The sequence below is a fragment of the Primulina eburnea genome, chromosome 1, assembly GCF_022965805.1.
Source record: "Primulina eburnea isolate SZY01 chromosome 1, ASM2296580v1, whole genome shotgun sequence".
Lineage (NCBI taxonomy): Eukaryota > Viridiplantae > Streptophyta > Magnoliopsida > Lamiales > Gesneriaceae > Primulina > Primulina eburnea.
Window position 1 is genome coordinate 1,070,943 of NC_133101.1, and position 23,272 is coordinate 1,094,214.

The 23,272-nt window shown below is 35.2% G+C and overlaps 4 protein-coding genes across 9 annotated transcripts; 3 read left to right on the forward strand and 1 right to left on the reverse strand.

Annotated features, from left to right (window-relative positions):
- Positions 1-1,151: 1,151 nt before the first annotated feature.
- On the forward strand, positions 1,152-3,532 carry LOC140835266 (uncharacterized). Of its 5 annotated transcripts, none has more exons than XM_073200777.1 (2): positions 1,152-1,332; positions 2,249-3,532. In XM_073200777.1, exons 1-2 carry the CDS (start codon positions 1,230-1,232, stop codon positions 3,061-3,063), a joined length of 918 nt encoding a protein of 305 aa, XP_073056878.1. In that variant the 5' UTR covers positions 1,152-1,229; the 3' UTR covers positions 3,064-3,532. The 5 variants fall into 5 exon arrangements, 4 of the variants coding, with proteins under 4 accessions (XP_073056878.1, XP_073056915.1, XP_073056949.1 ...); XM_073200814.1 differs by having other exon boundaries at positions 2,294-3,532; XR_012118888.1 differs by having other exon boundaries at positions 1,191-1,332; positions 2,286-2,518.
- Positions 3,533-3,917: 385 nt separating this feature from the next.
- Positions 3,918-6,732, forward strand: LOC140835456 (uncharacterized). Its single transcript, XM_073200972.1, has 6 exons — positions 3,918-4,284; positions 5,127-5,276; positions 5,456-5,714; positions 5,818-6,036; positions 6,124-6,266; positions 6,344-6,732. Exons 1-6 carry the CDS (start codon positions 4,009-4,011, stop codon positions 6,677-6,679), a joined length of 1,383 nt encoding a protein of 460 aa, XP_073057073.1. The 5' UTR covers positions 3,918-4,008; the 3' UTR covers positions 6,680-6,732.
- A 7,580-nt stretch (positions 6,733-14,312) lies between these two features.
- LOC140835652 (EID1-like F-box protein 2) lies at positions 14,313-16,860 on the forward strand. Of its 2 annotated transcripts, none has more exons than XM_073201109.1 (3): positions 14,313-14,824; positions 15,755-16,524; positions 16,614-16,860. In XM_073201109.1, exon 2 carries the CDS (start codon positions 15,764-15,766, stop codon positions 16,505-16,507), a length of 744 nt encoding a protein of 247 aa, XP_073057210.1. In that variant the 5' UTR covers positions 14,313-14,824; positions 15,755-15,763; the 3' UTR covers positions 16,508-16,524; positions 16,614-16,860. The 2 variants fall into 2 exon arrangements, with proteins under 2 accessions (XP_073057210.1, XP_073057171.1); XM_073201070.1 differs by having other exon boundaries at positions 14,316-14,607.
- Positions 16,631-22,762, reverse strand: LOC140835528 (probable galacturonosyltransferase 14). Its single transcript, XM_073201040.1, has 6 exons — positions 21,988-22,762; positions 20,436-20,491; positions 20,160-20,315; positions 19,010-19,600; positions 18,245-18,547; positions 16,631-17,827 (listed from the first exon to the last, which is right to left on the reverse strand). The coding sequence occupies exons 1-6, from the start codon at positions 22,217-22,219 to the stop codon at positions 17,546-17,548; spliced, it is 1,620 nt and encodes a 539-aa protein (XP_073057141.1). The 5' UTR covers positions 22,220-22,762; the 3' UTR covers positions 16,631-17,545.
- Positions 22,763-23,272: the final 510 nt, after the last annotated feature.

Sequence of the window (23,272 nt, forward strand, 5' to 3'; positions counted from 1 at the left end):
CCTCCGGGTTCCGTACACCCTTTTTTGTTTTCTTTTGCTGTAATAATATGTCAGTTACTGTTTTCGGACAACGTTATTGGTCCCTATGAACGATGGTTGTTGGCTGGCGAGCTTATTGTTTTCGGTTAAAATGCGCTAACGAACAAAACACACGTGGATATGCACATGTAATAATTTTTTGAAAATATATTTTTTTATATAGTTATTTAATAATTTAGTATAAAATCAATGAACATCTGCGTCATAAATTATTTTGTGATATAATCATAAACAATTTGCGAAGGTTATTTTCAAATACATATATTATCATAAATAAATAAAGATATAAACGGTGTCAATACTAAACTTCTTCTAGGCCCCGTTAGCATAAAAGTTTGGACTACTAGTTCACTAGCGTGACAATCTCAATTTCACTATTCAAACAACAATAAAAACTATTGACAGATGACAAAATGTGAATAGTTGTGAGCAATGCCCACCAAAGTAGCGATGAATATTCCGTCTCTCATGTGAACGGTTTAAATATTTTTGTAATAACTGTATTATTTTAACATTTAATTAATATTTTAGATAAGAGAAATTTGATATTTTTTTAAATCAATCAAAAAATAAATTTACCTTCCCTTTTTTATTTTCTAATTTATTTTTTTCTTCTAGTCTATGCTTTTCATTAATAAATTTTATCTTAATGGATTTTAATATGTTCAAATATTATATCAAATCATACTTCATCTAATATTTCAAACACCTTAAAAATTTATTTGAAACTTTCTTACGAATCAATTTTGTGAGCAAATCGCTGACTCGACCCAACTCATAAAAAATATTATTTTTTGATAAAAATATTATTTTCAATACAAATATAAACGAGATTAACATATATTACGGATATGGATCCGTGAGACTGCCTCATCGGAGACCTATTCCTTAAGCATACAATGTGTTGTTGGTGTAACATAATGAAAGAGTTATTTTGAAAAATAAAGAGTTATGAAGAAAATAATAATTTTAAAGAAGATTATTAAAAATTATACTCGAATGAAGAAAATTTAATGTTTCCAAATTACTGAACATTAAAAAAGGAGTTGAATTTAAAATTTTACCCTGGCAAACATAGTTAGATGTCAAATAGCTAATTGGGTAAAAGAATAAGAGTAAAACCAGAATTTTAGTGAGAAAGCGATCTGTCGATATTCGATCCAATAATACGGGAGTGAGCGTAGGTAAAAATGCGGGTGACCTTTGGTTACATCTCAGCCTCCTACCGGCGACTGCACACCGATAGAAATTATTGTAGCTATTCACCTTCTCGATCTCACCCCCAATTGATCGGTAAATCAATCTGATTTTCAGTCCCTTTGGATTCATAGTCTCTGTGATAGTTCAGATGTATGTATGTATGTATGTATATGTGTGTGATATATTCTCGTTCTTTTGTTTATTCAGTGTCTGGTAAGGTTTGGTTTGTTATGGGGGCTGAGAAGTTCAGCGATTGGTTTTATGTACTTGTGATCATTGCTAACTTAATCAGTTGTTTTCAAGTCGAAATTTTGTTTTTGATGTTTTCTGTATCTTTGTTACTGATACTATTGCTTGTCTCCTCTGGATATGTAAGCTTTGAGTGATATCAGTTGTTGAGATCAGAGTTTTGTTTAAACAAGAAAGAGAATGGATCAAGGTTTAAGATCGGTCTGGATACAGCTAAATCAGATTTAATGTTGCATTTGTGAAGAATTTGATCATGTGGGGAGGATCAGGGATGGATATCTTGAAAGGGTAGTGAAAAATAATATATATTCTATTTCAACAGATCATAAGAGTCGGATGATTGAAATGTTGTTATCTGTTAAAAGATGAACAAGTAGTATGGTTGAGAATTTTTGTAAATGGGAAACTTTCTCGGTATATTCTGCTGTTATCTTCGTGCGAGGGTATTTCACTTGTTTGAAATTGAAATCAAACACTTTCTGTAAGTTGAAATCGAACACTTTGTGTCCGAGAATGTTGAAATGCACTTGAATATTGTCGAAGGCAGTGGAAAATACTTGGTTTTCACTCTTCTTATATTTTAAAAATTAATTAAGTTCTCTCTTTCTTTTGTCAAGAAATATATGATCGGAGAAGCTCATAGCTTGTTGGTTGCACTTGGAGTTTATGTCTAATGACCACTCTTATGTCTTGTTATATTAAATTTTTAATTTTTTCTCTTACGTACTGGAGTATCTTCTATGAAATGTTCATCTTATAGTGGTCCTGGTTTACATGATGTGGAATTTCACATCCAGTTGTGTAGCTGGAAGTGTAGGGTTGAAGGATTCACCAAATCCCGGACAAGACTCAACAGTTTACTCAGATGCTGAAGTTACTTCAATGACCAGCGAGGAGGAGGGGCTAGAATGCCCAATATGCTGGGAATTCTTTAATCTTGTCGAAAACATTCCATATGTTTTGTGGTGTGGACATACATTGTGTAAGAACTGCATCCTAGAACTACAATGGGCTGTTGTGAAATGTCCTACTTTACCTCTTCAGCTGCCACTCTTTATTACTTGCCCCTGGTGCAATCTTTTATCACTGCGCCTGGTTTATCTGGGGAACCTGAAATTTCCTCGTAAAAACTTCTTTCTTCTTTCGCTGCTCGAGAGCATGAATGGCGACAGAGTGAAATCTCATTCCACCGTCCGTTGGGATCATCAAGTAGTTTGGCCGTTAAACACAAAACACCCAAGAGGCCAAACGGTCAATAACCTTAGGAGGGTCCCACTCATTCATCATTCTCACTTATCAGAATCAAATGATGACGACCATCAAGTCAACAATTATCTCGCCACTGAGAGAGTGCATTCCACTCTTAGAAAATCCCTCGTCTTCTTCGTTCATTTGACATCCAAGTTTCCATTGGTCTTCATTTTTCTTCTCATCAGTTTCTATGCAATACCTGCCAGTGCAGCCATCTTGGCCCTGTACATACTCATCACAATTACTTTTGCGCTCCCATCTTTTCTCATTCTGTACTTTGCTTATCCCAGTTTGGACTGGTTAGTGAGGGAGATCATCACATGATATTCTGCCTCTCTGCATTTGTCACCAATATGTGTACCTTCAGTGTAATGTGCCCTACACAATTTGACTATTTAACTGCTACATCATCTGCAAGAAGCCGACAAATTCAAAGTACAAGTCGAGAATCTATGTAAGGTTTAGCATCCGTCTCCGGATTGTAGTACTAGTTGGAATCACTTTGTTGTTACTTTAGTTTTGGTGCTCTGCCAATGAGTGTTGTTTCCTGTATATCTTGGTGTCTGTAGCGAAAAAGTGTTGGCTGAGCACTAACGTTAGAAGTCGATCGTGGTGGGATTTAATGAAGAACAATTCATCATATCTAACTCACTCTAGAAGGGTAAATAATAATATGATGTGTTTGAATAAAATTGAAGAAAGTTATTTTTAAGAAATGAAGTTTGATCAAAGATCATTTGTCCAAATGTCCAAAACTTTCTTTTCTTTTAATAACCTAATAAAAAGAAATTTCATTTTTTTCATAATATATTTCGTAATTTTTTTTTAAATAATAAAAATGCATCTACCTATAACGACAAAGGTTCGAGTCCTCCAGATTTCCGATGATTGTATTACATCTAACCTCTCAAGTTTGAGATAAAATCTTCAATTCGAAATTAAAATATGACAAAACTCTTCCCTAAATCAACGAAAAAAATAAAACAAAGCAAAAAACACAAGAGACGGAGGTTATATATATATATATATATATATATATATATATATATATATATATATATATATATATATATATATATATAATTAAGGACTTTAGATTGCCCACAAAAATTAACGAGGAGGCTCATAATAAAATTTTAATAATAAGAAAAATCACATTCAACCAGGACAGTCCACGTGTAATGACATACACCTCGGATCTATGGAGTATACATTTCAATTTCGTATCTTCGACTCGGACTGTCAAGTGGTTTTTGTTCGGTCGGTGAGATGGCAGCGGCCATTGTCGTTCCTTTACCAAAATCTTCCATTTTGCAGAACCCATCTGTTTCTAGGAAGCTAGATTCTTGTGTCCTAAGTGGGTCTCCGTTGAAGGGTATCTGCTATCAAGTGAAACCCAAAAGGAGGAGGAGTCGAGTGAGTTCGGTGGTTGCCGCCGCCGAAAGCGGTGGTGATGCTGGTGGCGGAGGAAGGTTTTATTTCAACATCACCGGGTTTCCATTCCCCCTTGGTCCTTTTCTTAACCGCAGTACTGTTAGATATGAGGTCAGTATAAACGTCAGTATTACTTTGTGTCGTTATCTTGACAAGGCTTTTTTTCCCCTCTGTTTTTTGGGTTATTTTTATCCTGGTTTGATAGAGTATACTTCTTGTAAAATATTTGCTACCATTTTCTGAATACATATTGACCCATAGTTTAAAATACTTGGTTATTAGTAAGCATGGGGATTCTTGGCTTTGGACTGAAATAGCAATGATGCCCCTTAAGTTGGGATTACCCGGCAAAATTTCCGAATTTGGTGGAAATTAGGCTTGTCGAGGCTATCTATTAGTCAAAAAGGATCTTACGCGTAGTAAATCATGAAAATATTCGGAATTGTGGATCAAAATTGATTGCATTTATACCAAGATGTCATGTAAATAATTCCCCATCCCAACCTGTGAGAATTTACTTGTTGCATCTTATAAGGACAGGGACGAACCAAACGGAGGCTGAAAGATTCTGCAGTTTCATGCGTGATTGTCCGAGAACTTCATATTTCACAATATATTTGATCGTCTTTCTTGGTTCATTTAACCCCCCTCTCTATCAGTATCCTACGTCCGCCTCGGCATAAAGATCACTCATATCTTTTTTTTTTTGTTACTGCAAAAGGTGTTAAATCTTATGCCGAGCAGGATAAGAGGTGTTTCTTTCAGATTTACATATCTTCACCATGAATAACGGTGGAGAACTATGATTTGGAAATGCCCACGTCCTTGACATTCTCAATGAATGAAAAAACAACAAAACTTTTGTAGAGTTATGACTTATGAGGCTTAGCTGCAAGGCTGCATTATCAGTTTGTAAATGTATTATTGAACTTACACAATTGTTAGAATTTCAGGCAGTGAAAGATAGCATATGGCTTTTCGAACAAGAGCAAGCACTTGGTTTCAGCAGTGTCTCAACAAATATTCGAATGACTGTTATAAAGTTGAAGTCTGGGGGATTGTGGGTGCATGCCCCGATTGCTCCAACCAAAGAATGCATCCAGGTCATTAGTGTTTGCTCGATTGACTATTTTTGAAAAACTAAATGTATGTTCGGTCATGTTGGTGTATTTTGATATCAATTTACTTGACCTTTTTTTAATGTGTTGTGTAAATGAACCTTTTCTTGCAAATTTTCCTCAGGCAAGTAAAGATCAATAACCTTTTTCTGTCGTTTATGCAGCTTGTAAAAGAATTAGGGGCTCCTGTTGAGTATATAGTTCTGCCTACATTTGCTTATGAGCACAAAATATTTGTTGGCCCATTTTCTAGAAAGTTCCCTCGGGCTCAGGTATGGGTAGCTCCCAGGCAATGGAGCTGGCCTCTTAACTTGCCCCTTGAGTTTTTTGGGATTTTTGGTTCCAAAACATTATTAGACGAGGACTTATCAACCCCATGGGCTGATGATATTGAACAAAAAACACTGAGCTCTCCTGAAGTTGGTATGCATTTTCTCCTATGTATACTAGAATTCAAAGTCGTGCTTTACATTTGCTCGACTTTACAAAACAGAAGCTTAGTTAACTTGTTTATGAAATATTTCAGGAATTGGACCTTATGTTGAGGTGGCATTCTATCACAAGCGCACACGTACACTTCTAGTGACGGATGCCGTGATTTATGTCCCTAGGCAGCCTCCTGAATGTATCAGCAAGGAGTCGTTATTGTCATCTGCAAAGAATGGTTTGGCCGTAAAACTTCTTAGTAAAGGGAAAGAAGTCCCTGAAGAACCAGTAATTGATAACAAAATGAACCAACAAAAGGGTGAGTGATTATATGCTGATATTTATAAACATGAACCGAATAGCATATTATGATACTCTTGGTGGAACACTTCGTTTTTGGACACAGGTTGGGAGAGAATGGTTCTGCAGATCTTGTTTCTCGGTCCCTCGAATCTGTTGGAGCCAAAAGCTAGCTTTACTCAAATGTCACAGAAGCTAATCGTCTCTCCCATTGTAAAAACTTTGGTCTTCAACAAAGTTCCCGAAAAGGCAAGTCAATTATCGGTCTATAATAAGCTGGAATGTACTCATCCCTCTCACATGCCTGTTATTTTCTCAAATTTCAGGTGAGAGATTGGATCAACCGAATCGTGCGGGACTGGAGGTTCAAGAGAATAATCCCTGCACATTTTGCTGCTCCAATCAACGCAACCAGATCAGATTTGTTAGCTGCGTTTGCATTTCTTGACGAACTTTTAGGTGAACGCAAAGTTACACTTCCTTCACTATCCCTCCTTTTCACTTCTCTTTTGGGAAAGGCAGCTAGCTATTTCCCTCCAGATGACATGAGAACCTTATCATCACTTGATCAGTTCTTGGTCTCCGTAGGAGTTGTTAAGAAGACTGTATCGGGCCGTAAGCAACGATCAAATACCCGTCCCAATCCCTGGTATATCTCTTAGTTATACTTCATAGGACAATAAATAATGGTTTATAATATATGATTCTTGTGTTACATGGTCTTTTGTTTTTACCTTTTTTCAGCTAATTCGAACTCTCATGCTTATTTTAGTATGTTGCCAACAATCACATGCACACGTTAGAACTTTATCTTGTGAGATCTGATCAAATGCTTATTTTTACATCTTGATCAATCTTCTTTCAAAATAAATATCGATATACCAATATTAAATCAAGAAGGTGGCTACCCACTAATCCTAACCTTTACAATTCTCACCCACCAGGTCTAATTTCTTCTTCAAAATAAATATTAATATACTAAATGGTGAATTTGGTGGGTCCAATTACATTTTTCGACCTACTAATCCAATCATAATAATTGAAAGATTATTTAAATTGGAGACTCAAATGGATTCTATAAATATTGGGTGATCAAATCAAGTGAATAAAATTAAATCAAATATATCGTGGGATAATTAATACTGTTTTTGAGTGATAAACTAATAATGAGGTGACTCTTTAAAGATAAACAATATGATTTGTTGGCTTGATTAACTATCAAATTTGACTATTGGTTCTTTATTGTTGCAACTAATGCTGTAAAATATTTACACCCGGCCCCTAGAGAATTTAATATTTACAATTCAAGTTCAACAAATCCCAGGCCATACCATACGGCGCGTGATATCACGCCCCAGAAGGAGATTGTTAAAATAACAATACAATATGTGGAAATATGAAACTAATTGTTCAACAATTATAGTATAAATAATATTAGTATTTAGTTTTTATTTTTAAGAAAAAGGGGTTAAATTTAATCTATATATCAAATGTCTTTATTGCATAATTTTTTGTGTTTAGATATATTAAAAAATCTAAAAAATCTACGGTTCTGGTTTCGATCCGTTTGCAAACCAGAGCCAATTGTTAAGTCCAAAAAATTTATTTTTGATTCAAAATTTTAAGATTCGGTTCCTATTTTGGTTTTATGGTTACCAAGAACCATGATCGGTATAGTTTATTATCACAAAAATTTTTGTAAGACGCTATTACTAATCAATTTTGTAAGAATGATCTTCTATTTAGTTCATCTATATAATTTTTTATGTTAAAAATATTAATTATTATTGTAAATATGGATAGAGTTGACCGTAAGAGACCTATTGATTTATTATTATATATATTATCTTTCCACTTTCATGTGTCATGATTTTGATATTTAAAGCAATCTTCTTTAATAGTTGGTTTTGAGCTTTTTTACTTTGATACATATTTCAGTATATGTTGTATAACTTTACTAGTTGTTTTTCAAATTAAATTTACCATCCAATTGATAAAGATCCAAAGGTCACTCACAAGTCCACATTTTAGAAATCTATCATTAATATAATATTTTTCCGGGAAAAAACCCTTTCTTATTATAAAACAGATATTTGAAATCGGAAAAATCTTCAAAAGAAATCGAGAAAATATTTTTAGAATTTAGAAAATATGGTTTTTTGATTTTATTTTTAATTTTTTATTAAACCAAAAAACAAAAACATATCCACTAAAAAGGGTCAAATCACAGGGGCCGCCGCCAACCTTACTCTCCACCGAAGATTTTTTAACTAACAAAACGCGCAAACTTTCGTATAAAGCTTTCCCTTTCAAATTCCCACAATTCTTCAAAACTACAAGCGTTGCTTGCACGATCTCTCGATCTCTCTCTCTCTCTCTCTTTAAGAAACTTTGAAGAATGGAAAATAAAGATTATAAAATATTAAAGTAACTGAATTCCGAGGTGGGCTTCTCTTCATGTTTCTGATTCTAAGGCTTTATGTTGTATATATTAACCCCTTTCTTTAATATCTTTCAGACAGATTCATTAATTCTTGACGCTTTTGTTGTTGGCTTTGTGGGGAAGCGGTGAGGAAAAAAAGGCTTTCAAAAGAAGGGAAGGGGAAAGGTATGCGTAATTTGAAAGAATCGTTTTTTGGTGTAAATTGTGGGTTGTTTCTTTTGGGACAGGGATGGTGGGCTTTTTCTTTCACTTTTTGACGCGTTTTTAGTTTTTGCGCCTTGATCTGTAAATGATGTGTTCATAGACTTGCTTTTGATTTATTGAGGAAAAAGGTATGGTTTTTGTTATGTTTCGACTTATTCGAGTGCATATTTAGATTGGATCATCAAAAGGTCGTGAAATACTTGTGACTGGTGAGGTTGAATATGGTGAATGTGAAGATTCTTTTTATGGGATAAAGAATTTCTTGCAATACAGATCAGACTCTTGATTTGGTGTTTATTGAAGCCTGTAAAAAAAATCCTTTTTTCTTTCATTATACTTTGACTGAATAAAGTTTTTTGACATGGCTGGAAGAATTATGGGAAGAAGAAGGAATTTACGAATCATTTCATTCGGATACTGTTTCTTACATTTGCGAGAATGATCTTTTGTGGCTGGGAAGGGTATAATTAGGAACGGGCATGTACTGTAACTTTGTTGTTCACCTTCTCTTTGAATTGAGATAGAGTTATGGGTATTGTGTTTTATTTATTCTGTGTTTGCCTGATGATTTGTTGCAAGTATTGATATCCTGTATGGAACTTTTGTGTTCAGGATATTGGATTTTCTTTTTTTCATTCGTCATCCATTTTCATGGCTGAACAAAGAACTGATCCATCGGTAACTCCTAAAAAGAATGAAGTGGTTCCTCGTTATCTCAGACCTTCCTCTGGTTCTTGCCATGATCTCTGTAAATACGGCAGAAAGCACGTCTTTGAAGAGAAGCCTTGGAAATCTTCACGAAAAAGAATGCCAAAACCTTCACATAGTGAGCTTGCTCCTGTAGAGATTATCATTTCGGGCGAGCCAAAGAAGGAAAAGCTTTTGAAACACAGAGCTGTCTATTGATACTAACAAGCTTTCACTTAACCTGAAGCTTTCTCCTGGTATCAAATCCATATCTCCAAAACCCAAGATATCCTTGGTTGCTAAAACTCATTCCCCAAGGCAAAATGCTTCATCTGGAGATAATAAAAAGTTGCCGAAATTTAAATCTTCATTTGTTAGAAAATCATTTTCACCTGATCCCCCTGAAGTTATCAAGCGGGAAATATTACCTCCATCGAAACAAGTTGAACTTCCAGTTCAAGAAGTTTCCTTGACTGATACGAAACCATCAAGAACTGAGAAGAGGACAGCTTATCAATCTGATAAGCGGTCCCCTTCTCTGAGGTCAAAACTAGTTAAGGTTAAGGTACCATTATCTTCTGGCGAGAATTCGGATGGGAAGGGGAGAAGGAATGGTGATGTCGAAACTGGCAGAAAGATGACAGACTTGAAAGCTTCAGCTAAAAAAGCTTTAAAATCTTCGGCTGCTCCTTTCTCTCCTAAAGTTACTCGTAATAAGAAAGCGTCCGTTATAACCAGAAAAACCAGAAGCTCAAAGTTGGCGTCTCCTATGAAGGATCAAAATAGGTTACTCAGGGTTGAGACAGAGACATCTGACAATGAGAATGTGCCTGAGAAAACCTTGCATGTCATTGAAACAGGAACTCGGAGTGATTCCTTGGATTCCATCTCAGATGACCTGTCTCGTGGAAAGTCTCCATCTTTGTTGTCTCGTGAGAAACATGACGATGAGAGTGATCACAATGGCGGTGACGCATATGAACTTGTCTTGTCTGACAATGGACCTGCGAAGAATGAAAAAGTGGAATCTGTGTACAGAAAATGGCAAGAAGACTTTGACAAAGAATAGGGTGATACTTTCAGAAGATAAATATCGCTCACCAGTGAAGCTGAAGTTCCGAAGTGGAAAGGTAGTGGACCTTATGTCAGACAACAACAATCCCAGGAGACTTAAATTTCGAAAACGGAACATTGTGGGGGCAGCAAACAGCAAGGCTGATGTTAGCACAAGAACTTATAAAAAGACTGGAGACGATGGTGCGACTGATGCAAAGCTGTCCTCTGAGAAGGTTGTCTTAAAGCACCAAGATGTGCAGGGCAAGAAAGATGATCAACTTTTATTCAATAATGTCATCGAAGAAACCTGCGAGCAAACTTGTTAAAAGCAGGAAAAGCAAAGTTAAGGCCTTGGTGGGCGCTTTTGAAACTGTGATCTCTCTCCAAGAGAGGATACCTTCTTCACACCCTGTGAGTTAAAAGTGGCGAATAACAATAACTTTCATTGTGTTTCGGGCTGTATAGACTAGTTTTGGGAGAACAATAAGACGGGGGGAACTGCTTTTGCAGGACTCTAGCACTGTAAATATACACGAGTATATTTGTCGAAGCGAGGTTAGAAATAGGAAAATCGGGGAGGTCTGATTCCTTCTTGTGCTCGCTTCGTACCCGGTGCTTAGAAGGTTTGTTTGTTGTTTGTGTTTTCTTGAATTTTAGAGTGATGGAAGAGAGCATGAGAACAACAAAATTTGTATGTATTCATGCTGTGTTACATTCTTTGTAAAATTGGTGTATACTTGTTTTGGTATTGACAATGTTGGTTTTCCAGATGATTTAGAATGTGTTCCAGTCTTCAATTCATTGATATGTACTTGTCTTTTTACATGTATTATTGCGATTTTTTTTAATGCACAATAACCTGATAATTCTCAAACCTTTTTGTTGTTAAATCACTCCCTAGCTTTATATTCTTTATTTTTCTTTTGATGACTTAAAGATCTCATAGCCGCTACTTTTTTGTGCATATTAAGTAAACCCTCGAAATATCATAAGACCATGCAAATCACGTTAATCAGGTAAACTCTACTATAGACAAATCGTATGCAATCGACTCACCCGATAATGTATTAATAAAGAGAATCGAACTCATAACAATTATTCAATTAATCATTTATATCATCAACTTGGACACTATTTGACATTCATTCTCAGTCTTGAGTGACAATATGTTACATTTAGTATATAAAATTTGAGTTTGGTCAATGAAAATGATGATACTGGTTTTAAAAATAGATAAAATACATTGTTGTTTGATAATTATATTTATATATTAACCTTACATTATAATGTAAATGCTGGGCTAAAAAGATCATCGAACAAATTTTCATTTCTTAAAAGTTCCATAAACAAACTTGTGTAGAAGGTTCAAATAGTGAGTCTCATGTAAGACCGTTTTACGGATCATAATTTGTGAGATAAGTCAGCTCTACCCATATTCACAATAAAAAGTAATACTCTTAGCATAAAAAGTAATTTTTTTTCATGGGTGACCCAAATAAGATATTTGTCTCACAAATACGATCCGTGAGACCGTCTCACACAAGTTTTTGACATGTTTAAATTCAGAGATAAACTCAGGTTATGAACTTGTTATGGGTTTTTCGAGTATCCAAGAATTTTCAATTTTAATTTAAAATAAATAGTAGAAATTAAGATGTGCTTGAGATTTTAAGAGAAACTTTAACCACTTTGAAATCAATAGGGAAACTTCGTAATTGCCCACAAAATTAATACCAAAACTTAAGTCAATAAGCGAGGAAAAGAAACTTTAATACTTGTACGATATTATATATGAAAAGAAAACGGTAATAATTACTCATTTAACAAATGAAGAAAATCGAAATACGGCAAAAAGATATTAGCAAATGAATATGGGTTAATAATTGCTGTTTAGACACAATTCTTAACCAAATTAAATTAACATAAAATTCATAGCTACAGTGGTCTCGTATGTTAATTTTGTCAAAGATCTCCCATTTGACTTAATTTATAAAAAATAATATTTTTTATATTAAAACTATTATTTTTCATTATAAATAGATTATGTTTGTGAGATAATTTCACAAAAATTACATAAAATATAATGAATTTTAAATGTATCAATTATATATGAAGTTAACATTAATCTTAATTAACATTAAACACTATACAAACCTTCAAATTATAGATTTAAAATTTATTATCTTATTTCTCTGAAACAACAAAAATATTTTTAATATATTAGAAATCCATAAATTTAAAATTACTGTATAAAAATACAACTTGAAAGTCTCAATTATCAGTTGTTGGGTTAATTTCGATATTGGCTTAAGGCAGTGCTCTAAGCCAGCCAATGAGCGACATGTAAGAAACCATGTTTGGTCTACTAACCTGGTCAGATCTCAAATTCAAAACACGCTCCAATATGAAAAAAACCTGGGATATTTTCGTTGGCGTTTTCATTTTTTATGTGGTTAACTTGTGCATACATGCAATAATTTTATTTTTGATTTGTAGTTCTTGTTACAAATAATTTGTAGTTTTTGCTTCCAACAACTCGAGTGTAGCGCGCAATGATACTTCAATTCAGTCCTCACCATGACAAGATGCCCAAAATTATTACCCTTACTCTAAATATATTCTGTGTAGGGCTGTAAATGAATCGAGTTGGCTCGATAAATATTTGATTCGTATTCGAATTTATCGAACTCGAACATGTTTGAACTTTTTTCGAGTCGAACTTAAGCCCAAGTTATTTTGTTTTATAATTTACGAGCATCTCGCGAACATTAATAATATATATTTCGAGCTTTCGAACTTTAATTCTCGAACCTTACTATCCGAACAATAGTTTGAATAGCTCATGAATAGGTTTGAAGATTTTGAGCCGAATTTGAATTTCTTTTCGAGTTGAACTTGAGCCAAAAAATTAAAAAAATTGAACTTCGAATCGAGTTCGAATTCGAAGATACTTATATCGACCCCAAATTCAAACCTAAAAATTGAATTCTTGATTCAATTTGTTTTACACCCTGGATTACGAAGCTAAGCTGATAGCATAGGTCATCCAAGACCTACTCAATAGAAATTATGTGTATCATGTGATTGAGCTTGATTGTTTTACAATATTTAATTTGATTCATGAAATCGGGTGGCATTGATGATTGACCATTATTCTTATGAAACATATACGACATTGATGATTGATATTTTCTATGTAAATATCATGTTCTAATATATATATATATATGAGAGCATGTTGTATTTTTTAGTATTTGAGTTTGAAACCTAAATCGATTAGTCGCCACGATATGTCTAACCATCATCATACAGGCTAAATGTTGTTTTATCTCATCCATTATCCCATCAACCTTTAATACATTATTTTGATTTTCATTTGCATCTTGCAACTTACCAACTTGCCTAAAAATTCTAAGTGAATTTGTTCCATGTTAGACTGAGAATTTGTGCCATGTTAGAAGACGATGCACATTGCTGCATCATATATGCCTCATAAGCTCTTAATGTTTTCTCTAGTGTTAATCGATATGTGGGAAAGATAGTATCTTAACTTGAGCTATTTTGTTATGGTTGTTTAATAAAAAATTAAAAATATATTATAAATATAATCAAATCTTGAATGTTTTTTTTTTTATTACAACACACGCGAAGAGATTCGAACTCAAGGAACCAACTAATCTGACAAGAAATGAGATCACTAGACTACAAGTCTGATTCCCAAATCCAGTATGTTCAATTTATTAAATTTTTTATTAATGGGTTGCATGGGATATGGATTTGAAAATTTAACGGTTGGACCCCGTAGCCATTCCAAACGTAGGAGATTTAAAATTATTCGCTTGTGTTTCACTCTAAGTGACAGCCGTTGAGGATATCATTTACCACCAAATTGAGGAGTATTTTATATTTTCTTGTGTTTCCAGATCGTTACTTCAAAGAAGCCCCTTTCTTGACGCAATACTCTACTTGGCAAAATCTCTACGCCCACTTTCGACCACAAATTTGATATAATTTTTTTTCCCATTATTGGCTGAAATCGTTTCTTCGAAATGGTTAAAATATCGATCGTTTCGTGAATCTTGCGTGTGGATTGGTGATGTCTCAGATTCCATTACATGCAAATCCCTAAAATCTTGGTTTCTTGTCCATGCAGCTGAGATTTGGGGACAGTTGCTGAAAGTAGTTTGATTTCGAACTGAGGTTTGGATTTGTGGTCGTGATTGTACGATCTAGTTAATTAATTGACTAAATTTTCTTGACAAGGTCTTGTTTTCAGGAAAACAAGTTCTGCAATTTTATACTTAGGGATGATTTTTAGTGATGGTTCATCGTGATTTTCCGAAACTCGAAGAGGGGTTTAGTTTTTTGTAGCTTAGGTTTGTGATTGGGAGCTGAATCGTACTGCAATATATGGGAGGTTCTCTTAAATCTTTCGCTTTAGTTTGATGAAATATATTATTTCTCAACTTTTACAAATCCACTTGATTATGTTGTATTAGAGTTTTCATGGATGCCTTGTACAAATTACAAAATTTCATATGTTAAGTTTCTCACCATTTTGTTGTCCCGTATTTTGTAACCAATATTTCTTAACTGCTGGTTGCACGTTGTGGAGTGTGATTTGATGTTATTTTCTGGTTTGTGGTTGGTTATGTATTTAGTAGCATTGTGACTCTTGCGAGAAATTTCCAATTCTTATATTTTTGCCGTTATATATACGAATTTGGTGTCAATCAATATAAAAATTGTTATGTCCACTTTCCACTTTGTTCCTTGAATATGTTTGCCGGCATGTTTGGGACTGACTGACTCTAAAGATTGGTTGTGTCACCTTCATCGGAGATAAATTCTGAAGAGATGGGACTTTCACTGGTGTTGGATCTTGCTTCATGATTTACTTGCAGTCGTTCTTATGTGTTATGGTTCGAGGAATTCTTTTTTCCCATCCCGAATGTTTATTTATTAGTCGTGCATAAGTTCAAGGGAGAACTCGGGATTTCTTGGGGTCGGAGCTAGACAGGGAGAGGGAAACGGCTCATTAAAATTTTGAGGGTGGAACTTGAATTTTTAGAAAATAAACTTTTAACATTTTAATTTTCGTCGTGGTTCGCCCTTCACCTGTTATATTCTCCAACTCATTCGTTTGCATTTAAGGATGTCTCTGCTGTTAGTTGTTGTCAGTTGTATTAAACTTTATTAATCATCTTCTCTTGTTTTATACTTGTGGGATGATGTAAACCTACCAATGGAAGTTTGTATGTTTTACCACTTACAAAGTTATCTGTATGGGTTACATTCCGATTTGCTGTGTTGAGATATCTGTTATTCTTTCTGTCCCTATTACCAGGAGAGGATTATGTATCTCACAAAACAATTGCGCTGCTTACATTCATCATCTTGTGCTTGCACGAAAGGGCATCTTAGCGAAGAAGTCATATTCCTAGTTTTCAATCAGTTGAATTGGAACCCAAAATTGATTGCAGCACTTTCTTGTGCTTGCAAATGGTTCGATGATCTAGCTAAACGTGTTCTTTGGAAAGAGTTCTGTAAGACACGAGCCCCGAAGATGATGATTGATTTGCAGTCTAGGGGAAGTCATAGTGTGGATGGTAACTGGAGGGCACTTGGAAAGCTTCTTGTGTACTGTTTCGGGTGTGAAAAAGATGGTTTGTTCAATAATATTCAAATACCTGGCCATTTTGTCTACAGAACACGATTCTCGAGGACATCTGGAAAGAGCTTCCTATTACCACAATGTCGGACGGATGTTTTATATGTCTCTGATCCTTGCGAACATCTAGACCAAGGGGACGAAGGGGACATTGGTTTTTTTCGTGGGATATTTAAATCTTTTGCATTATCGAAGGTTAGGAAAATGCTGATTCAGAGGGTCGCTCCTCTTCATCCAACTGAGGTGTGTCCCTATTGTAAGGCTAAGCTGTGGAACATGCTGGCGGCTAATATGATACCACCGAGTGCTACTTGTCGATTGGGCGCATATGAAGACAGCATTGAGTATTATGTGTGCCTTAATGGGCATGTTCTTGGGATTTGTACCCTCTTGCCCTTATCGGATACAGATGAACCGTCGGAGGAATGAATGCTGCCATAAACCAGGTATTTAGTACCATTGTTTGATCCACTCAACTGAATTGGTTTTATTCTTTTCCGCCTATTGGCTTGATGTGATGTATTTTATTTGCTAGGAACATGTTGATTAATCCTGTATTCTTGAAACTTGGCCAATGCTATGAAGAGTTGTGTGATCCAGATATTGGAGCCCATTCATCGAAACTAACTGTGTCGATTAAGTTCCGAACACCATCAATGTTACTGCCTTGTAATCTTTTCCTTCCCATCAGTGGTGTTTAAATTTCTACAAACCTTTACCTTTTTGTAACATTACGTGATCTTCCAAAATGTATCAGATTTGAGGAATGATTTGGGGCATTATTTTAAGTTCTGCTAACATAGATGAATGTTTATCTAATGAACTTGTAAATCACTACTAATTAAGAGACCAACCCAGAACAAAAGCCAGAGTGAATATCAAATCATAGAATTTGACTAAAGAATCATCTGCATATCTATTTTGTTTTGCACGAATGATACATAACAAATAGCCTATCATATTCCCTAACTCTTAATGACAACCTGATGACCCACTATAATCACCGCAATAATGAAATGTCGTAAAAATTGGGAACCGGCAACAAAATCTGAATGGAAAACAAATACAAAATTAAAAGAAAAGAGTCGTATCCACGGCCAATGGGGCCAGATTGGGAACCTCACATAGGATCTGCACACTAGCTATGTCCTTCCATGCATCAATCATCATGTGCTGTTATTCCCTTCCGAGCAGGTGCAGGGGTTTCGCCATCATGGAGGTCAAACTAATGTACTTGTCTAATAAAAACTAGAAGGAATGAGAATCCAAGATCGCTGAACAGTTTCCCTTTTCATAGGCCTTCGAGCACGAAATGCAAATCAAGATTATGTTCTCCGCTAGACAGACACATGTTTTCCATTCTTGCTCAACCGAATAGCAACAAATTTATATACGTCACGAACGCCAACAATGATCCATACATATCATCGAGCCGTTTTCACTGGTGCACACTTCATTGGTTGATAGCTACTCCAATATGTGGCAATTTCTAACAAATTCGTTTGAGTAGTTAACATACTTGGTCCAAAATGGGCGCAGATGCTCAAAACCAATCTCCAACCATGGTTTTGACTGGCCGTTGTAGTGAATAACTGCCGCCTTTTTCACCTTTTCAACGTCAGTCTTGTTCTGATAACCCAACCCAAGCATGTGCCAGGAAGCATCAATTGGGTGAACATGACCCCTAAACGCAATCAAAGCAGGAGGAAGAGTTCCAAGTTTCCATAATGTCAGGTTTGACTTCAGATTCTGCAATAACAGCGAACCCATTGAAGAAAAATACAACCATAATATCAAAAATGTCATATGATCCCTTCATAAAGCATAATACATTAACGAAACCTAAAGAAAGCATGCATGTACAACGGAGGTGAAATGGCACAAAATAAAAACATATGAAACCAACAACATAGCTTGTTACGAGCTTTATTTACGAAACATGGCAAAAACCCCGGCCAAACTCAATAGTAGAACACACAGACAAATTTGTAGTCAGTTATGGAGTAATGACATTAAAGTTAAGAGATGAACACAAAATCTAAAATTATGGCCAATAATGATGAACCTTCCATTCATATAGTAAAACATAAAGTTCATTATTCAAACCTACAATACATAATAAGGCAAATGTCGCGATAAATAAATGAAAAGGAAATTTTACTGTACCTCCTTGAGCCAGGTATGATAAACATCTCTTATATTTGTCTTCCGCCATGCACGCAAGTCAAATATATTCATTCCATATGCCCATGCGCATTCATCAGGATTCAAATTCCTAGCAATTAGTGGATGAGAGAAGTTGAAATAGTTCCTAAAATGCTTGGACATGACCCACTCATCTTCACCTTTACAGGTTTCAACAGCTCCGTTAACTTTTCCATTGAGGTTGATGTTCCAGAGCGGAGATAAATCAAGTTGAACCACAACATCATCATCTAAGAACACCACCTTGTCAAGGTTTGGGAATAGCTGCAAGATACAAGGAAGCATTATCTCAGCCTTGAAACAGAAAAACCAAATCTCAGCCTTGAAACAGAAAAACCAAATGAAAGGTGAAAAGTAATGCCGAAGAAACAATGATTATAATTTATACCAATTTCCAGTTCAAGCTGTAAAGAATATGAATTGATTACTAAAATTGGTTATGATCAGATTAAATTTGGTGACTAAGTTAATTGCCTCTATCTGCTTATATATGACTAATTTGCAACACTTTTGCATTCCTCTGCACCCACATAAGGACCAGATTAAATGTCACTTTCAGCACACGTATGCAGATAGTAATTTTTGTGAGGGAATGGTATAAATGCAAGCCATCAGCCATGTTCTATGGTGGCATGCCATACTTCCCCTTCTCAATGTCACAAGATTTTCTTGTCCTGATTTTATTATACGTAAAGAGTTATACATATTCAATAGCCAAATTATCACCTCTGGAAGGTATATGCGAAGATGGTTCAGCAATGAAATGTACTTTGGACTTCTAGCTTGTAATTTAGAGGCAAATGTTCGTGGGGTGGTGTCACTTAGATTGGCCCCAGCAATGTGATTCCCATGATAGTAATTCCGAATCCCGTAATGGTTCTCCACAGCTTCAAGAACTGGGACATTCTCTCTTGTTAACCAATCAAATTGATGAACACCTTTTACTTCAACTAAAGCTGGAGACACAGGATTTAAGGCAAACCATGAATGCATGCCTGCATATGTTTTTTTGTCAGTTATGACATGGAAAACAATCCTTTCTGGGTTCACAGATGATTGGACAGCAGACGTGACAACAACCGCAGCGGCAAGAATGTTGTCTGTGGATAACACAAAGTGATGATAGGAGTTGTCAGATAGCAAAGGAAGTAACTCTGGAGAAGGTAACTGTTTTCGTGCATGAGCATTAGAAGAATATTCATCAGTCAGCCTCAACGAAAGGCAGTGAATACCCTTCGGAATTGCACTGGCTGCAAAGTGTTTATGCATTAGCTCTGCAAACTTGGACTCTCTTATCTCCCTTTCATATCTCTCCATCTGTTGGTGGATAACACAAATTCCACTTTAAAAGGTTAGCCTCACCTAGGAAAATCCATAAAATGTGCACTTAAAATGCAGCATGTGAAGATTGTAATCATCTCAGATTCTCAGTAAATCGTCACATTTTATTGGTACCACATACGATTATAGCTCAAAATATGTGGAAAAAATATGTCCCTCTATGGGGTCGATTAAACAGGAAGAATGAATAAAAGTAAACCAGAGATCTTAAGAGCTAGTATAGTGAATACAAACTTCTATCTCAACAAAAACGTGAAGCATCATTAATATTGTTTTTTTATGTGAAGCACCATTAAATGAATTATTTTTACGTAAAGCAAAACCTAAAAGGAGATTAACATAGAGTATGGGTGGATGGAGATAAAAACACATAAAGAGAGGCATTATTAGGTAACATGATTAGGAATTTGTAATCTGGTATTGTATAGCAAAAAACATCATGTTCCATAATAATTTAGGACATGAGGGTGATGAAAACAGACACAGCAATATGAAAGTTGGCAAATTAAGATAGACAGCAGTCCGAAACACCTACCATTCCTTTCAAAATCAAAGCAAACTCTTTCGAACTGTGCTTGTTGTTCTTCATTTCAGAAACAAGTTGACTAAAAGAGTCTGGAATCTTCAAACTGTCAGGGACTTTCTCAGAGTTCACTTGATTAAGGATCTTAACAAAGTCCTTGACCATCCTCTTCCATAACAACAACAAAATTTCAGCAACACCATAAAAAATGTATCATAGTCAAACCGTGATATATCAAAATTAAAATAACTATGCATACGAATTCAAAGAAAGAAAAAAGATGTTTACCCCATAATCATCATTTCTACCAAGAAGCTTTGGGCCCAAACGCCGTCCTAAACAATCTGAAACAGAGAAACCGTATTAAACCAAATTTGAAACCATAACTTTAATTTGAAACAGTATATATACATACACAAATATTAAAACTTTGACATCTTAAAAAGTCCCAGATTATAAAGAAAGAAGACGAAAAAGGTAAGATTAAGGATTGACACATGCTAATAATATAATGATCCTCGCGACTAGATTTATACCCAGCCAGTCAATATTTTCTTTCATCTTCCTTACTGTCACCAATTTAATAAACAACATTATAGTAGAAAACTACACCACAATGCTGGACCAATACTTAAAGGCCCAAAGTGGAAACAAAACTAAAAACAACGGAAGAAGTTTCATCAAAGGGGAATCCAAAAGATCAAGTAAAGTTTTGAAATGGTCACAGCATGGAAGTTAAGTACCACTTATTTCTATCCAAAGCATACAACATTTCCAGTTCAGTGACATATTGAGAAAGACTGAGGAGAGGTATGTGGCATCAGTTTCTCAGTCACTTAAGAGAGCAATTAGAAGCAGTAGATATGGACAGAAAGAATTCCATAAGGTGACGAGGTGTGATGACCCGTTGGAGAAAATAAAGACCACATAGCACAGATAGATATGAAAAGAAGACAAAATTTATGCACAGTTTGAAGAACACAGAAGAATAAATCACGGTTCCAAATGGAAGAATGGGGAGAACATACAGAAGCCTTGCTGTAAAAAGATCTTCCTGGTGAGTTCTGCGTGAGAGATTTTGTTTACATAATTTATACAGAATGAACAGAGAATTACCAATCCAGTAAGTATCATTTCATGGTATAATGACCATCGCCATAAAGGGCCAAGTGAAGTTTCTTGTATATCGGTCATGGTCAGCTAGGTACTTTTATGCAATTAATAAGTTGTATAAACCATGAAAGATCTACTACAGGCATGGGACTAACATTTATGCACCGAGATCTACATGCCAAAAACATACTTTTTGATAATTTAGTGATCACTTCCAATTTTAACTATAAGCCGACTCCGAAACTTACACTTTACACAAAGTCTTCAATTATATATCACCAATCATAGCAGACAAAAACGTGATAGAGACGGCAGTGCACAGAGAACATGAAAAGAGAACTACATAAATAGGGATATCACAAGCCATCAGCACAACCTTTAGTGCCAAAATAAAATCACAATCTTCAGAGAGAAAAGCATGCCTGATGCTGTTAACGTTGAATTTGAACATTTTCAACAGTTGTTTATTTTTTTTATAGGTATTTGAGTTTAATAATGAAAGGGGCAAAAAAACCATATAGTGAACACCCATAAATCATATAAAAGCTAAAAATCAGAGAGAACCAAAATTAAAAAAAAAAAAAATCAGTCGCCCTAAAGAAATCCTCAAATCCAATCAGCAGAGTATATGGAAACAAATGTCTGAAGATCTAACAAACATCATCGCATAAATAATCATTAAAGCACGGTTTCCATCGGGGTTTATAGGCAAGATGCAGAATAGTACCGATTGAGGAGCACTTGTTGACACCTTCAAGGGTGACGACCGCGGTGAGAATGAAGACAAAAGGCAACAAAAAAGCAAGAATCAAAATCGTATGGAAGAGAGTGCGGTACGGAATGTGGCGAGCTGCGACCTTGATCTTCATCAAATCTCCGACTCCTCCATTGACATTTCCTCCGCTGCTGCTCGATGATATTGTTATACTTCTCATGCTAGGTGAGAAGTGCAGCTGCATCTTCCTCCGCCGCCACTCTCCTCCTTTTTTCCCCTTCTGCCCTCCTATTCTTCAACAAAATAATCTCTTCCACCACCACCACCGCCACCACTATTACAGCTAATAATCACCTTCCTAAAACGAAAACACAGCTCCAATCAATCCTCCGAAAACGATAATGAACTCCTCACCATCAGATCTGCCGCAGCAGCTATTCAACGATCTTGTTCCTCTCCGGCGGTGCATCCATCGCATTGGAATCCACGATTATCCGTATAAATCACAATCCAGCAGCCCTTTGATTGTCCCTCCGCAACTCGATTTGATTTCTCAATCAATATGCACACAATAACAACTTTTCTGCGAACACACACACACACACAAGAATGAATGCGAACGATTTATAAATTACACGAACCAAATCATCGTCAAGGCAAATCAAGCAATAAATTCTGCCCCAAATTTTCGCCTCTCTATTAATTGCAGAGACTTGATTTCCTTCTGAATTCTCTGGATCGGAAAGGTAAATGGAGAGAGAGAATAAATTCATGTATATTGTAAACTCTTAAATTTGATTGGCTGATCGGCCCCCTATCTATACTATTCCAATTTTTTGACCGTTTTTACATTCGGAATATTATTATTACTAAATAAATTTACCATAAAAGCATAAAAAAATAGAAATAAATAATTAATTAATTAAATAGGTAATGATTAATGCCGAATTGCTGATATATTATTATCTTTGGTCAACATGGGCTTGGCTCGTTACCTGTAAAAAAACAATTATATACTATAAAAATATATGGGAAAAAAAAAAGATGACTTCAATATTTTTTTAATATTGATTAGATGATTGAGAAAGGCTTTTTCCTAGCAAACACACGCAATCAAGAAATTGATTAAATGTTGATTATTGTAGCTAAGAAGATATTTAAGCCCATTTTCAATTAATTCAACAAATGATTTTCAACAATGATACCAAATCTAATCAATAATGGACCAGATATTCAATGAAAATATCGGAAAAATTTTGTGGTTTATTGAGGTTGGAAATGATTTGATTTAGAAGGA

Bases quoted from the DNA above. Each gene is read 5' to 3' on its own strand.
- LOC140835652 (XM_073201109.1), top strand. From the start codon at position 15,764: ATGTATCTCACAAAACAATTGCGCTGCTTACATTCATCATCTTGTGCT.
- LOC140835266 (XM_073200777.1), top strand. From the start codon at position 1,230: ATGCGGGTGACCTTTGGTTACATCTCAGCCTCCTACCGGCGACTGCAC. The intron at 1,333-2,248 runs GTAAATCAATCT...TTCATCTTATAG, and splicing joins ATCTCACCCCCAATTGATCG to TGGTCCTGGTTTACATGATG.
- LOC140835528 (XM_073201040.1), bottom strand. From the start codon at position 22,219: ATGCAGCTGCACTTCTCACCTAGCATGAGAAGTATAACAATATCATCG. The intron at 20,492-21,987 runs GTACTATTCTGC...TCTCTGTTTCAG, and splicing joins CAACAAGTGCTCCTCAATCG to ATTGTTTAGGACGGCGTTTG. The intron at 17,828-18,244 runs GTACAGTAAAAT...CTGTTATTGCAG, and splicing joins ATCATACCTGGCTCAAGGAG to AATCTGAAGTCAAACCTGAC.
- LOC140835456 (XM_073200972.1), top strand. From the start codon at position 4,009: ATGGCAGCGGCCATTGTCGTTCCTTTACCAAAATCTTCCATTTTGCAG. The intron at 6,037-6,123 runs GTGAGTGATTAT...TTTTGGACACAG, and splicing joins CAAAATGAACCAACAAAAGG to GTTGGGAGAGAATGGTTCTG. The intron at 6,267-6,343 runs GCAAGTCAATTA...CTCAAATTTCAG, and splicing joins TCAACAAAGTTCCCGAAAAG to GTGAGAGATTGGATCAACCG.